This window comes from Mustela nigripes, chromosome 7 (assembly GCF_022355385.1).
Source record: "Mustela nigripes isolate SB6536 chromosome 7, MUSNIG.SB6536, whole genome shotgun sequence".
In the NCBI taxonomy this organism is placed as follows: domain Eukaryota; kingdom Metazoa; phylum Chordata; class Mammalia; order Carnivora; family Mustelidae; genus Mustela; species Mustela nigripes.
Window position 1 is genome coordinate 126,743,810 of NC_081563.1, and position 15,586 is coordinate 126,759,395.

Consider the following 15,586-nt stretch of genomic DNA (forward strand, 5'->3'; position numbering starts at 1 on the left):
CAATCTAGTCTATTGTTAATGGACATTTTTTACTTCCCATTTTTGTAAATCATACTGCAAGACTTATTGCCATGTTGTCTCGAACATTCTGGTATATGTCTGTGGGTGCGCGCACACACGAGAGTTTCTCTAGGGCGTGTTTTTTCTGTGCTGGAGCCCTTGGCATTGTGGTTGAGCCTCTTCTTGTCCTTTTACTGACCCATTGCAGGACATTTGGTGTCTCTGGCTTTCCCACGCACTAACCGCAGACAACACCCTGTCCCAGTGAAAACCAAACCATCCCGGTATTTCTGAACACCCTTTAGGATGCCCAGTTGAGAACTATTGCTTTAGGGTATGTATCCAGAAGTGGGACTGTTGGGTCACAGGTTATGGGACTGTACTTAGTCTATGTACACCATATGTTGACATTCAGAGACAGTGGTGGATTTGATCACAAATCCAACATACACATAACTCATGTTCTATGGCATGCTCACATACTGTATGCCAATATATAGTTCAATACACCTCAGAAAGTCTTCACATATATATTTAATGCTATTGTATCAATGACTTAAGGTATTCCTGCTTTTATAAAAGGTACACATTTCACAGTCAATTAACAGGACATTTTCTGTTTATCTTTTCTCTAATAAGTTTGGCATCACATCCAAAATATGACTTCTACTTAACATTTTCACAAGAACATTTTTATCCATATTCTTTAAAGTGATAAATTTCCCCTCCATATTTTTGAATATTTGCTGAAAGCTTTCACATGTTCCAAGCATTCATAAGGTTTCACTCCTGTATTAATCCTCTAGTTCCAATAAGCTATAACTGATTGATGAAGACTCCTTTGTGTGTTGACATCTTAGCTTTTTGGCCCTGTGATTTGGCTGATCTTCACCGAACCTGATTTGTGGATGCAGGTTTCTGCTTGTGGGCAACATGGATGGGAGTTTTCTTCTTGTGTGTTTTTCTTTGATGTTTGGTGAGGGCTGACCTCTGGCTGAAGGTTTTCCTACATTCATTACACTCATAGGGTTTTTCCCCTGTGTGAATTCTCTGATGTTTTGTGAGGGCCGATTTTTCATAGAAGGTTTTCCCACATTCAGGACATTTGTAGGGTTTCTCTCCGGTATGAGTTCTCTGATGTACAACAAGGTTGGATTTCACACAGAAAGATCTCCAGCATTCATTGCATTTGTACGGTTTCTCTCCCGTGTGGGTCCTTTGATGTTGAGTAAGGTTGGATTTCACACAGAAGGTTTTCCCACACTCATTACATTGATACGGTTTCTCTCCCGTGTGAGTTCTCTGATGCACTGTGAGGGCTGACTTCTGGCAGAAGGACTTCCCACATTCATTACATCGATACGGTTTTTCTCCTGTGTGAGTTCTCTGATGTTCGGTGAGGTTGGATTTCACAAAGAAGGACTTCCCACATTCATTACACTCATAGGGTTTTTTGCCCGTGTGTGTGCTCTGATGTTGAGTAAGCTCTGTTTTCTTATGAAAGCTTTTCCCACATTTATTACAGTCGTAGGCTTTCTTTCTGTGGTGAGCTCTCTGATTTTGAGTGAGGTGTGACTTCTTACTTAAAGCCCTCCCACTTTTGTGACACTCAGCAGTTTTCTTCCCTGGGTGCATTCTCTGGTGTCGAGCGAGTTTTAACTTCTCACACTTACCATCTTTAAAGCTTCTCTCTCTTGTGTTAATTCTCTGATTTTGAGTGAGGTGTGACTCCGTTATGACTCTCTCACGATCATGACACTTGCTCGGTTTTTCTGCTGTGTGAGTTCTCTGATGTTGAGGAAAGCATGGCTTTTCATGGGAGGATTGTCCATATTTATCACATTCATAGATTTTCTCTCCGATGTGAGTTCTCTCACTTTGAGTGTGGTATGACTTCTGCAAGGTGTCCTCACTTTCACTACACTCATCAGGTGTTCCTCCTCTGTACTCTCTCTGCTGTTGAGTAAGGTTTGACTTCTTGCCAAAGGATCTCCCCAGTTTATTACAATCATAGTGTTTCTCTCGTACGTGAACTCTCTGATGTACACGTGTTGACTTCATGCATAAGGGTTTCCTATTTTTACTGGATTCATGTAGTTTCTTTTCCTTAAGGGTTCTCAGATAAGCATTGAGCTTTAATTTTGGGGTGAAGGCTTGTCTGTATTCATTACCTTCAGAGGGTTTCTCTCCTTTGTGAGCTCTCTTATGTGTAACAAAGGCAGTCTTTTTGTGAAAGGCTTTCCCACAATTATTATATTCAAGAACGTTCTCCAAAACAGAATTCTTCTGATGTTGACTAAAGTCCTCATTATGTCTGTGGGATTTCTTCTTGTGATCATTTTCACAGGGCTTGTTCCCTATATGAGTTTTCTCATGCATAGTATCAAGGAATCCACATCCATTCATATCATTAGACTTTTTTCTTACATGGTTTCCATTACTAACAATTAATTCTGAAACACTTGTTCTAGATGAGTCAAATTTATGGGATCGTTTTCTTGAGGGTACTGGGTTTGTGGCCATATTAAATGTTTCTCCCAAGGTCTTATTTCTCTCCTTAATCAATATTCTGTTGTTGAAGAATAAAGCTTGTTTTGAATATTTATCTTCCTCTTCTTGGCTTCTTTCTTTCACATTATTGGTTTTATGGACTTCTAGAAATATGAGAAATTGACATACATTATAAATCTTAACATGTTTCTTAAGAAATAGATTTGTACACAAGTGGCCTACTAGTTGTCATATGGGTTTCTATTGGAGTGGATTCTTGGGTTTTTAGACACAGTATTCTGGGATGAAAGAAGTCCTGAGCAAATATTTATTCTACTCTTTTGGTTTGGTAACATGAAAACAGAGACAAAAACACATATTATAGTAGAACACAAAAGGAAAGGAAGCTGAAAATTAACACAAATGGCTTTGATTTGTTACAAATGAGATGTCAAGATGGATAGAGAGTTTGAAATAAGACAGAAGGAACAGTGAGTTGGGTAAAAAGGATGTCAGGAAAACAACACCCAAGGATGGAAGATTTTCAAAGGATGGGCAAAGACAAAGGACACTGAGGAGGGAGACAAGGAAGACTAGAAGGTAATAAGAGAAGTATCAGAGTCAAGATCAGGTTGACAGCAGCTCAGACTAGAACCATATCCTCCTCTCCCCCATACTTTACCACCTGCAATGAAGTCCTTACTCTGCTCTCCATGTTCCCAAACTCTTCCTCCTCCTTCCCACTCTGTACACCAACTCCCAACTGAACTTATAAAATCACTAATTTCCTTGGGTCTAAGGGTTCATTCCTATAGTTCATCCCCATCTCTTCATAGAGCTGTGATATGGTAAAACACTATCCAAAGAGAGTGTTAATACATAGGAGAGAACAAGCCATGCTTGCCACAGGATCTGGTTCACCTCTGTATTCTGGTTGTTGGTGTTTTCATTCGACTCTCTCAGGATTGATCAACAGTTATCTATCCTGACGGACACCCTCTTTCAATCTGCTGATTTACTTGGCCAACTGATTGTGTCCTCTTACAATACTAATGTTTAATTCTACTTTTATATCATGTTTTCTTCCTTTCTGATTTCTTTTTTCTGTGAAAACTCAAGCAGCTGGCTATCCAATTTGGTCCAAGGACCTTTATTAATCTTTGTCTTAAAATTTTTTTTAGCTATGCATGATTATTACTATCCTTTGCTATTCTCATTTTAGCAAAGAACAGCAATTATATCCTTAAAAATATGTGACTTTTCTGTAGCAGATAAAACAAAGAGAAACCCATATGCCAACTAGTAAAATTTGATATTGGATTTTTATACCTAGAGTTTACCCTAGGTTCTTATACCTAAGTTCACAGCACATGTTCAATGATCAGCCCACAAGTCTAAAGTATTGTCAGATGTATTGGATCAGGTACTTAATTCTGTAAATTGGACATTTCTAGCCACATATCCACTTTCATGTTCTTCATGTCACATATTCTGTCCTTAGCTCTACTCAGTACCTATGCATCCTTCAGGGCAATGCTACTGTCCCATTGCCCTTTCTTTCTTTCTTTTTTTTTTTAATAATCTCATTACTTCAAGTTCCATTTGTGGCAAAGTTTGCAAGTAAATACTACCTGTACAATGTGTTCTGACACTTTTTTTCCATAGTTGGTTTGTGTGATGTTTACCTTCTCCATCTACTTCCATGACCAAGCCTGATTTTCATTATTTTTGGTTGTAATCCACATTTTAATTAACTAACTAATTAATTCACTATTTTTCAAAGTAGGCTCCACATGGGACCTGAACTCATGACTCTGAGATCAAGACTAGAACTGAGATTGAGAGTTAGACACCTGACCAACTGAGCCACCCAGGCGCCCCATTCCACTTTCTAAGTTTAGGATTTCAGCTGATTCCCACCACTAGTGAAAACGGAATTGACATTTTGTTTTTATTTTCCCTGTGGCCTCTGAATAATACGCAGGAAAAGAGGCAATGCTGAGTTTACAGGTGCATGTGCATACTGGAATTCACTCCTTCCTTCTCAAAATGCCTTGTTCATGGGACTGTTGGGACATCACCGTCTTCTGGTTCCCTCCCTACCATACTGGGTGCTTCTGATCTCCCCTCTCACCTAATGCCTCACTCAGAGCAGAAGTCAGTCTCACCAGGCCCAGAGCGCTTTGCTCCAGCTAACTCTCTGACATCAGCCGCTACTTTCTTTTGAACCACCTTTGGTCCCATTGACTCCTCGATGTTCCCTGATTACACCAAGCACACTGCCATCTCAGAGACTTCACACCTGCTGCTCCCTCGATCTGGAAATCTCTCAGATAATCTGTGGCTCACACCATCCTTCCATTCAAAACTCGATTCCACTCTTCCTGCACTGCTCCTTTCTAAAACCAGCACTCCCTATCAGTTCTTCTACCCTTCATCTGACTTTAATTTTTCATACTGCTGATGACTACCAGACATATTACTTTTTTTTTTTTTTTGCTAAATCTGCCAATTTACTAATTCGATCTACTGATAGGAGTAGAGTCTTTGTACCCCCTTTGCTTAAAATGGGACCGATGCATATCAGGTCCATCCTAAATATTTGTTGAATATAAGAATGCACCAATAACTGCACAATGACAGCGTGTTCGGCACAGGAGGAAAGGTGAACAGGGTCATTACCCAACAGAGAAAAACAGAAACAATAGTCTAGGATGAGGAAAGGAGCAATCGGATCCTACAAAAACCAGCCCAACCTCTCTAGGCATTAAAGTTGAACAGAACACAAAGGGCACTTACATCTGAGGGTGCTGCTTGGAGGTCTGCTATCTAAGGTAGGGAGGTCATCTGTCTTTAGTCAAAAGGCTCTAAAATGAACTGGCCACTTGGGGTCCAGTTCCTCCCAGCTGCCTTCTCTCCACCACCGTGAACTCACCTGGGCGGCTCGGACTTGGGAGTTCTCTCTTTGGTACCCACGGCTCTTCACCTTGCTCCAGCTTGAGTATCAGCTCAGGCGTGGCGACACAGTGCCCTGTTAAGGGGAGATGACATGGGGCTCGGTCAGACCCTTTGAAGAATCAGAAGGGAGAAACTTTTGAAGCTGTGCAGGGATAGGGCTTTTTGCCAGGAGGGTGAGAGTGTAACAGACTTTCAAGTTCCCTAAAGGGGTCTTTGAATCCCAAATCTCAAGCCTGAAACTCATTACTCCCTATAGTGATTTGGGGGCTGAGACGGAAGGGCATGCTGTGGGTACTTGCATGGGAAGCTGTGCTTACCCAGGGACACCAGCTGCCTGTAGTTCTCCAGCATCACTTCCCTGTACAGGAGCCTCTGGGCAGGGTCCAGCAGCTGCCACTCCTTCTGGGTGAAGGCCACAGATATATCCTCGAACGACACCGAGCCCTGTAACAGTCCAGTCCTGCTTACTGGGAGGTACTCAAGACCCGATGGCACGGGAAATCCGTATGGAAATAAATATCTACTGTGTTCATTTTGGCGGAGGGGGGGGAGAGGGGGAAAGGGGCAGAGGGAGAGAGAGAATCTTATTTTTTCTAAGATTTTATTTAACAGAGAGAGAGAGAAGGAGAGCCCAAGGAGGGGGAGCAGCAGGCAGAGGGAGAGGGAGAAACAGGCTCCCCACTGAGCAGAGAGCCCGGCGTGGGACTCGATCCCAATATTCTGGGTTTGAAACCCAAGGCAAAGGCAGCTGCTTAACCGACTGAGCCACCCAGGTGCCCCTACCGTGTTCACTGTTAAGATTTACCAGAACGTGTTACAAAAGATGGCAACCATGTAACTTCCTTTACGTTATACTTTGCGGGAGAAACAGAAATCATAATAGAAATGCTCTGCCTCTGTATTTATTTATTAATTCATAAAATAAAGAAAAATTGAGTCCCTCCATATGTTTAAACGATCCTAGTAGTAAGGACGCTAAGACAAAAAAGACATTGGGCCTGTTTTTAAGTTGTTCGCAGACCAACAAGGAGACTTTCTACAAAGCACATACATGCCCAGTAATAAATTACATAATAATAAATAACGACACATATTAAATTAAGGGAGTTGCAAGTAGTGCACGGTGATGGAATAAGGTTGGGGGCTTCGATGAGATTCAGAGCAGTAGAGGTAGTCAGTGGTCAGACAAGGAGAAATTTTGGACTTTCTCCTGGAGACCAGTGGCCTCCAAATATCGAGTCACCCCATCAACAGAAGTTCCTAAGCATCCCTCCGCTCATTAATTTCTAAATGACACATGTCTAGGACTCTCCAGCTAGTCACCAAAAGTAAAGTTGCCTTTCTTAATTTTTTCTAGATACAAAAGAAACATGAAAGAGAATTCTAGAACTTTCTTTACATACCACACACTACTTGATGGTCAACTTCAGTTCTCTGGGGTGGACACCTGGCTTTGGAGATGACTTCCATGGAATTGGGGACATATACCTAAGTGACATGATCAGATTTAGATTTTGAAAGCAATGCCCTAGCAGCAGACTGGGAGAGGGTTTTAAAGGAGCAGTTCTCAATCAACATGATCTTGCCTGCCTGGGGGGGCATTTGGTGACATCCAAAGACCTTTGTGGTTGTCCCAACGGAGGAAAGGGGGCTTCTGGCATCTAGTGGCTGGGGTCCAGAGATGCTTCTGGAAAGCCTGTGATGCCCAGGACAGCCTCTACAACAAAGAATTATCTGGCCCCAAATACTGACTGTGTTGAGTTTGAGAAAGCCAGGGTACGGTTTTTCAGGGACGGGAAGGGAAGTCAAATTAGAGAGGAAGGTAATAACCATAATCAGAGAAGACTGTAATGTCGTAACAGGGGCATTTAGATGTGGACCTGATTCTAAATGGTATTTGTCATCAATTGGTCAAGGCAAGAGGGGCTACGGAATAGTACTCCGGGGCTAGGACTCTGGGGCTGGTACTCCGGGGCTAGTACTCCAGGGTTATCTCCAAGAGCAGCTGGGTCAAGGCTGGTGCCCTACACCAAGACTGAGAAGCCAGGGGGAAGACTAGGTCAGGCGGGAGAGAGAGAAAGAGAGGGAGAAATCTTGGACATCTGTGACACACACAGGTGGGAAGTTCCAGGTGACAGATGGATATATGGTCTTGGGGCTCAGGAGAGAGGTCAAGGATTAAGATACATTTTGGAAATCAGGAGTATCTCAGTGGTAGCCGAGGCCATCTGAGTGGGAAACCTACCCACAAAGAACAGAAAACAGAAGATTCAGAGCCTGCTGGGGAGGAGGAGGGAGAGGCGGCCTTGGGGAAGCAGGAGTTGGCAGATGTATCTATCCATGGAGAGCAGAGCAGGTCCATGGTGGTGCTCAGGAGGAAAACGTAGAAGGAATGACACGATCCTCGGGAGCCACCAGTGGTGACAATTTCAAGAATAAGAAAGGCTCCTAGCTTGACATGATGGGCTGGGCACACACATTTATCTCTTGGGCCTCCAAACCATAGCAGGGAGAGACATACATAAAAACACCACTACGGGATCGGGGCAGCGGAGTACAGGGAAAGGGGGCTGTCAGCAAGGGACAAATGCTGAGGGGTTTCTGTAAGTTACAGAGGAGGAGGCAGATTCTGGAGGCCACATGCTCATCCCCTACTATAAACCCAGAAGAAGCACGAATCTCAGGTTCTGTTCAGGGCTGGGCAGGACCGCCCAGGTCAGCAGCAGCTGCGTGCGGAGACCTAGGAGAGCGAGTGGGCCTATGAGGACTGCTACGCTCCTGGCTCTCTCTTGCCCCACAAAGGAGTTGGCGAAGGGTCAACACTGAGAACAACCTTCCCTATAAAAAGCAGGGCAACCGCCTCCAGGAGTCTGCATGAACTTTGCAACCGGAGAGAGAAGCAAAGTGCTATGCTGAGTACCCTGAGCGGTCCCAGCTTTGCTTTTAGGGCAACGCTAGGGAAACAGACAGCTCTGCCATCAGGTAAGGCGCTGCCGGCTCTGGCGGGGGTAAAGGAGGGGACCCCTGAGCTCTGCCCCGCTCTGTACAACCTACAGAGAGGCCCGTCTGGACACATCTCCCACCAATTCCCGGAAAAGCCCCCACGTCTGTCCTTCCATTCCAGGGAAGAGCTTGCCACGGAAACAGGTCTCCGTGCCGCCGAGTGAACACAGCAGCAGCTGCCTGGACAGCAGCAGCTGCCTGGACTGATCTTCCGATGCTTTTGTTTTTCCATTTACAACAGGAAACTAAAAAGGGTGACAAAATGTATCTTAATCCTTGACCTCTCTCCTGAGCCCCAAGACCATATATCCATCTGTCACTAAACTCTGCTGGTGGGAAAACAAACAACTGGAAAAATAAGCATCAGGAAAAACTGCGTAACAAAATATTATTTTATGACAAATATAAATAATAAAATAAATAGCAATAAACAATAAAAAACAAATAAAAATAACAGTGTCATTTTTACATAAATAAAAACCAACATCCTAAAAAGAGAAGTACCAAGACAAATCAATGGAAGCCTATGAAGACAGAATTAACTTAGATGTTGAAGACAATAATTTTTAAGACTTCCAATTGGTGTCCCCAGATTGGTGTCAGAATCTTACTTCCATAAAGTGAGAGAAGTTGGCTCTGCAGAAAGGCCAAAGACCCAGATAGAACATACTCGGTGGTTGACTTAGGAAAAGAGAAAAATCTAAAACCTAAAACCCTCCAAAGAAGGCGTTGAAAATCACATGACTTGGGTAACTAAAAATGAGCGAATCTCTTAACACACAGAGCAAAAGAAAATGGAAAATGGAAAAGATGACAGAAAAGCAAAGGAAGAACAGCCGGACCACAGCAGGGAGCCACTGACCGCCTCCTGGGAGCTCTGGGTGGTGTGAACGCAGAGGAGGCAGGGAGGGAAATAATGTCGGGAAGTCACTGCAAGTGTCCTGGGGCACGAGGCTTCGTGGGCAGGAACACCTTCATCAGGTACCAAGCAGGCATCTGGGCAGATGTGGCCTGGTGACATAGCTTAAACCCCGGGAGAAAGAAAAACTTTGCCAGAAGATAGAATAAAACTGGGGTGAGAAGCAAATTGGCCCATGACTTCTCCTCAGTCACACAAACAGGAGATGGTGTTTTCTCCTCACACCCCCTCAGGAGCGCACACCCCAACGCTACAGCTGGTCAATCCTGTCACGGGACGGAATAAAGATACTTCTGGACACGCAGACTCAGAAGGCGTAAGACTGTCCATAGGCATCCAATGGAAGTGAGCAGTCAGAGAAGGAACACAACCGGAGGACAGAGTGGTGAACAGACAAGAGCAGGAAGAATGGTTCCTGGTGAAGCTGGCCATGGGGGGACGTACAGACCATGCGAGGGAAGAGGCAGAGGGTAACTCAATAGGAAACCTCAAAAAATATTCACAAACTGTATGTAGGCAACATTTTTAACATTTTTGGACAAAGAGACATATTGTGGGCATGAGGCCTGAGAATTCTTGAAACTTGGGAAGAGGAACTGCTACAGGGATTGATGGGGAAACTGAGGCAGGTTGTGCCGGTCCAGCAACAGGCCATTTGGAATGACCTAGTAAAATCAGCCCCTGAAAAGACAGAATATGACTGATCCTCTGGATCAGGAATCTGGATTATGAGGAAGGCTCACGGGAGCAGAGGACACCTGAAACCCTCTTTCTACCGAAGTACAGTCCCAGCTCTAGGAAATAAAAACACAGGGCACCCAGGGAAATACAAATAGATTTTTAGTATACGTATGTCCCATGCAAGCTATACTTTCTGTACCCCGTGTCTTATCCGGCAATGCCATGCCTAAGAGATGTCGCATCCCAAGTCCTCGGACAGGCTGGAACAGAAGCAGATGGTTCTTACTCCCCAAAATGGATGGAAAGCTTGTAGTGGACTTGGACTCAAGGATTCAAAGACAAAGTTGACCTATCTGGTCAAATTTCTTTTATTTATTTATTTCCTTTTTAGTAATCTCTACACCCAATGTGGAACTTGGACTCATGACCCCAATATCAAAGTCACATGCTCTACTGACTGAGCCAGCCAGTCACCCCCTGCCTGGCCGAATTTCTAATGATGTATCCTTAAAACCACTCCAACTACAAGCACCTAAATTTGTTATTTATACTTTCAGTAAAATGGGTGTAATAAAAGTCCCTACCTCATAATGCTGTTGTAATTAAGCCAGGCAAGGAATTTAACAGTGACCGGAACATGACAAGCAACCCTAAATTGTAGATAACATTATGACGCTTTATCTTCAGACTTGGGACAGCAAAAACCAAAAAGCAAAAACCAAAAAAACCAGAAAATGTATATTAGAATTGAAATAATTTTTGTTCAAGTAGCTAGAAGATGTGATGCAATTGTTAATAAAGAATTCAAAAAATAGGGGCGCCTGGGTGGCTCAGTGGGTTAAGCCTCTGCCTTCTGCTGGGGTCATGATCCCAGGGTCCTGGGATCAAGCCCTGCATTGGGCTTTCTGTTCAGAGGGGAGCCTTCTCCCCCGCCCCTCTCTGCCTGCCTCTCTGCCTACTTGTGATCTCTGTCTGTCAAATAAATAAATAAAATATTTTTAAAAAATTAAAAAATAAAATTTATTGTGTAAAGAGAAAGTGGGAAAAGAAGCACTTAAAAGGTTTCCATAGAACTTGAGATAAAGGAGTGTATCTTATTTAGATGGTACCATGGGTGAAAACGATCCCTGATGTCGAAAGAAAAATACATTCCCATATGTGTCCCAAACATCAAAGGTAATCAATAATACAATACAAATCACACGTAGACCTTCAAAACCACCAGAAGAAGAAAAAAAGAAAGTCAGGCGATATCCCCCCAAAAAGAACACGTCAAAAAGTGAAAGAAAAAAAAAAAAGAACAATTGATAAGAAAGCAGGGTCACTAAAAAAATGTGAAGTCACTCTTAGATTCCATTGAAAAAGTTAAGTAAGAAGTAAATGACTCACCTGCGACGTGTTCATCTCCCGCTCCGGGGAAAGTTTCCAGAACTGGGAGGCCAGAGCTGGAGGAAGGGAATGGGGCAGAGCAACCATAAGAAACAGGGTCTGTCCTGAAGGTCTTCAGAGCCCTTGCCTAGAAATCCACACACAGTAGCTGATGGCCAGCCACACAGTGGGAGGATGTGTCTGACCCTTCAATGGGGCAGGAGTTAACTGTGGGTATTTAAGAGAAGCATGATTTTCATTGGGGAAAGTATATATATATATTTTAAATAAAGATTTTATTTATTTATTTGACAGAGAAAGAGCAGGAGAGCACAAGCAGGGGATGTGGCAGAGGGAGAGGGAGAAGCAGGCTCCCCGCTGAGCAGGGAGCACGATGTGGGGCTCCATCCCAGGACTGCAATCCCAAAGGCAGCTGCTTAACCAACTGAGCCACCCAGGTGCCCCTAAATATTCTTATCTGATTGGTTTGTTACAATTAACAGCTTTCTTTGGTTTAATAGCAGACATATAAAACAAGCCAAAGTCCAACTAAGAAGGAGTCGGTTAAACAAATCTTAGCGTAGCAAAGATGGCATACCATGGCTTTGGCCATTATTAAACAGGTTATATTTTAAGTTTTTGATGTCTGGGATTTATTATTTGTTTAAGTTTGTTTATTTATTTAACTACCCTCTACATGCAATATGGGGCTCGAACTCATGACCCTGAGATCAAGAGTCCCACGATCTTCCGACTGAGCCAGCCAGGCATCCCCGGGATTTCCTTTAAAATGATCTGGGTCATGAAAAGTGGAAGGTAAAATGCATATGTGTGGGGGTGGGTACAGATGAAACAAGATGGGCATAGCTTGATAATGGCTGAAGCTGTGACAAGTATTATGGGAGTCGTTATGTTATTTTCTTTACTTTTCTATGTTTTGAATATTTTCATCAGAAAAAAGTGTAAAAAATGACACAACAAACAAAAACCTGATGGAGATCCGCTCATTTACTTTCCAACACACACACACACACACACACACACACACACTTAATTTTTTAAAATTTATCTCTATACCCACCATGGGGCTGGAACCTACCACTCTGAGATCAAGTGCTGGTGCCAGCCAGGCGCCCCTCCTACTTAGATTTTTAATTTCATCAAGTTAAAAAACATCAGTAGGAACCTCTAACAGGATAGGTATGCTTCAGGGAAGTCTATTTTATTTAAAGGGATTTATTCTCCTTTATCTCCCGGGTTTCAGTGTCTTTAAGGGATTTTTTTAAATTAAGAAACTTGTTTCGAGGGGCCCCCGGGTGGCTCAGTCCTTAAGTGTCTGCCCTCGGCTCAGGTCATGATCCTGGGGTCCTGGGATGGAGCCCCACATGCGGCTCCCTGCTTAGTGGGAAGCCTGCTTCTCCCTCTCCCACTCTCCTTGCTCGTGTTCCTTCTCTCGCCACCGTCTCTCTCTGTTAAGTAAATGGATGAAATTTAAAAAAAAAGAAGAAGAAAAAAAGAAACTTGTTTTGACTTAACTGAGCCACAGTGGACAGAACAGGGGCTTGGGAGTCAGGGGGGTCCCAGTGGTTCCTCAGGTTCTGGGACTAACAAATAATGCGAACCGAGATTATGCTGCTATTAAGGACACTGACAATACTTGGATGGTACCTACTATGTAACGGGCACTGTTCTAAGTACTTTACATATGTTACCTTATTCCTTAAAATAAAGCAAGGTGTAGGGAGTATTACTCCCAGATTATAGATGAGGAAATTGAGGGAAGAAGTAAAAATAATGTAGCAGAGCCGGGCTTTGAACCCTGGCAGTCTGGCTCCAGAAACCTTGTATTTAACTGTATGCTAATGACCCAATACTGTTCACTTTTAAAACGAGACAGGGTTACATAACCCCTGAAGACCCTTGGCATTTGCCTACAAAGATAGGAATGAGGAAGGGGTGGGTACCATAGCCCTAAATTCCAGATGGGTGGAAGGCTGAGCGGAATCCCGGGACAATCCCGGGACAGGAGCTTCAGGGAGAATACAAAGCGCGGGAGGAGGTTGGGGAGGAGTGGTGATCGTGGCCGTCTTCCCAGACCACAGCCTCATCCACTGTCCACAGGATTTCCTCATCCCAGGAAGCCTGCTTCTTGCCTACCAGCCTCACTCAGCTTGGTTCCCTTCTCTCTTTTGAAAGTTGGCTCCCACTTCCACTGACAGGCACTTCTAACAACCTCTGGGGTGGTGATGTGATCAGAAATCGCTTCTGAGCAAGCAAAGATAGAACCTGCTTGTTTCTGGGGTCTGTGCCCCCAGCTGTGGTGGGCTGTGTCTGAGCAGGTGAGGATTCCCAGGTGGGTGTCCTGCTCGCAGCGGCCCTGCCTTCTTTCCTTACAAGAGCTGTGGGGTCCAAGGAAATGTGAACCTGGCTGGAGGGGTGAATTCAAATCACTGGAATCTGCACCCCAGGTCCCAGCTGCCCTGGGACTTCTTCATCTGCGACCACGACCACCACCACCACCCACGGACCACAGAGGCAGCAGAGGCAGGAGTTCTCCCTGCGGTTCCCAGCAGTATCTGCATCAGTCAGGAGCTTGATAGAGATGCAAATGTGGGAGCTCCCCCCCAAACCTATCAAACCCTGGTGGGTAGGGCCTAGCCAGCCCTGGGGTTTTAACAAGCTTATTTGAGAACAAGTGTCAGAAAAACCTGGTTTGGGAGTCTATAAACTGGGGAGGCCACTGGGCAGATGCACAACAAAGAAAGCCTAGAGAAGCCTTCATTGTGGAGTAACACGAGGGCTCTGAACTGATGTCAAGAAATCTCCATGAACTCTAGAGAAGATTCAGCTTGGTACACCCCAGGTTTTTGCTCGTGCCTCTGGGATGGGCCCCTCTGCAAAGGGTTGGGAAGGGTGTGCTGCGGGACAAAACCCAACACCGGACAAAACCCAACACTGGGACAGGGATAAAACAACAACAACAACAACAACAAAATTGCTTGAGGTTTGCATACCAGCCCCTTCAATTACTGACCATGACCCTTCACCTCCAGAGTCCCGGTTTTCTTCTTGGCTAAAATGGGATTAATACCCATTTTGCTGAGTGGGGGGTGGGTGTCTTTGGAAATAAACAATATTCTCAACGAAAAGAACAGTGATAAAGGCAATGAACATTTCCCAGGTCCTTGGTGAATGCCAGGACCTGTGCTGAGTGTTTTACAGGTGTCACCTTAGTCAATCCTCAGAACAACCTAGAGACGGGTTTGAGGAATAAGTTCATTTTACAGTTGGGGAAACTGAGTCTTAGAGGCTCCTCATTTTGCCCACGGAGACTCAGTGGCGGAGCTAGAATTTAACCTCGTCGCAGTTCAAACTCAGACCAGTCTGCTACAATGCAGACCCCCCCACCTGCCCGCAGCTTGCAGATATGCAATGAATATTAAAAGCCTCCACTCTCATCCCCGCCGCCGTCGTGGGTTTGACTCGCTAACGAATGGTCGACGGGGCACATGCAAATTCGAGGAGCTCCTGGAAACAGTTCTTTCGCATTCACATGCCTTTTCGCAGATGCAGTTTATTTGGACCGAGCAACCCGTGCCCTTATTCTTTTCGTGGAACCTGTGGGTCTGCAGCCAGGCTGCTCAGTCTCTGGCTTTCTTTAGGGTCCTCCGCTCCCCCTGGGGTTCGCTCAAGTTTTTGCTTCCACCATGTGTGGGCACAAACCTATCCCGCGCCGTGCAAAGCAACCCCCCGAGGTCCTCACCTGTAGTGCACATCCTTTCCGCAGGACTCGGTCACCGGGCGGCGAGCGGACTCCGAGGCTCGGCGATTACCTGCGGTGCGAAGCCGGAGACAAGGGAGCGGGCGAACAATGAGGAGGAACTGCACATGCGCAGAAGGAGCTGCGAGGGACAGGTTCCCTAGGCTCTCCTCCCGGTAATCCATCAAATTCGGGACTCCGTTTCCCATAAGTCTCCGCGCCCCCTTTCTTAGGGAACGTCGGAAGAGTCCCTGCCTTATCTGGCGAATCGGATTATTCGTCCAAAATCATCTTTACTTCTGTTTGGAGCCCTACTTCCTCCATGACCCCTAGATGAGGAATCCGAACCCGGTTCCACGGGTTCCTAGAACCAGGGTCCCTTCAGACTCAAAGCTACCTTGAGAAGG

At 44.8% G+C, this 15,586-nt stretch overlaps 1 protein-coding gene across 2 annotated transcripts; it reads right to left on the bottom strand.

Annotated features, from left to right (window-relative positions):
- Window positions 1–854: 854 nt before the first annotated feature.
- On the bottom strand, window positions 855–15,265 carry ZNF334 (zinc finger protein 334). Of its 2 annotated transcripts, XM_059407998.1 has the most exons (5): window positions 15,183–15,265; window positions 11,441–11,496; window positions 5,766–5,892; window positions 5,426–5,521; window positions 855–2,654 (listed from the first exon to the last, which is right to left on the bottom strand). In XM_059407998.1, the coding sequence occupies exons 1-5, from the start codon at window positions 15,193–15,195 to the stop codon at window positions 889–891; spliced, it is 2,058 nt and encodes a 685-aa protein (XP_059263981.1). In that variant the 5' UTR covers window positions 15,196–15,265; the 3' UTR covers window positions 855–888. The 2 variants fall into 2 exon arrangements, with proteins under 2 accessions (XP_059263981.1, XP_059263982.1); XM_059407999.1 differs by lacking the exon at window positions 11,441–11,496 and having other exon boundaries at window positions 15,183–15,223.
- Between the last annotated feature and the right edge of the window lie 321 nt (window positions 15,266–15,586).

Coding starts and splice junctions, on each gene's coding strand:
- ZNF334 (XM_059407998.1), bottom strand. Junction 5,893..11,440: donor GGGAGATGAACACGTCGCAG/GTGAGTCATTTA, acceptor GGACTGTTACAG/GGCTCGGTGTCGTTCGAGGA. Junction 5,522..5,765: donor CAGGCAGCTGGTGTCCCTGG/GTAAGCACAGCT, acceptor TCCCCTTAACAG/GGCACTGTGTCGCCACGCCT.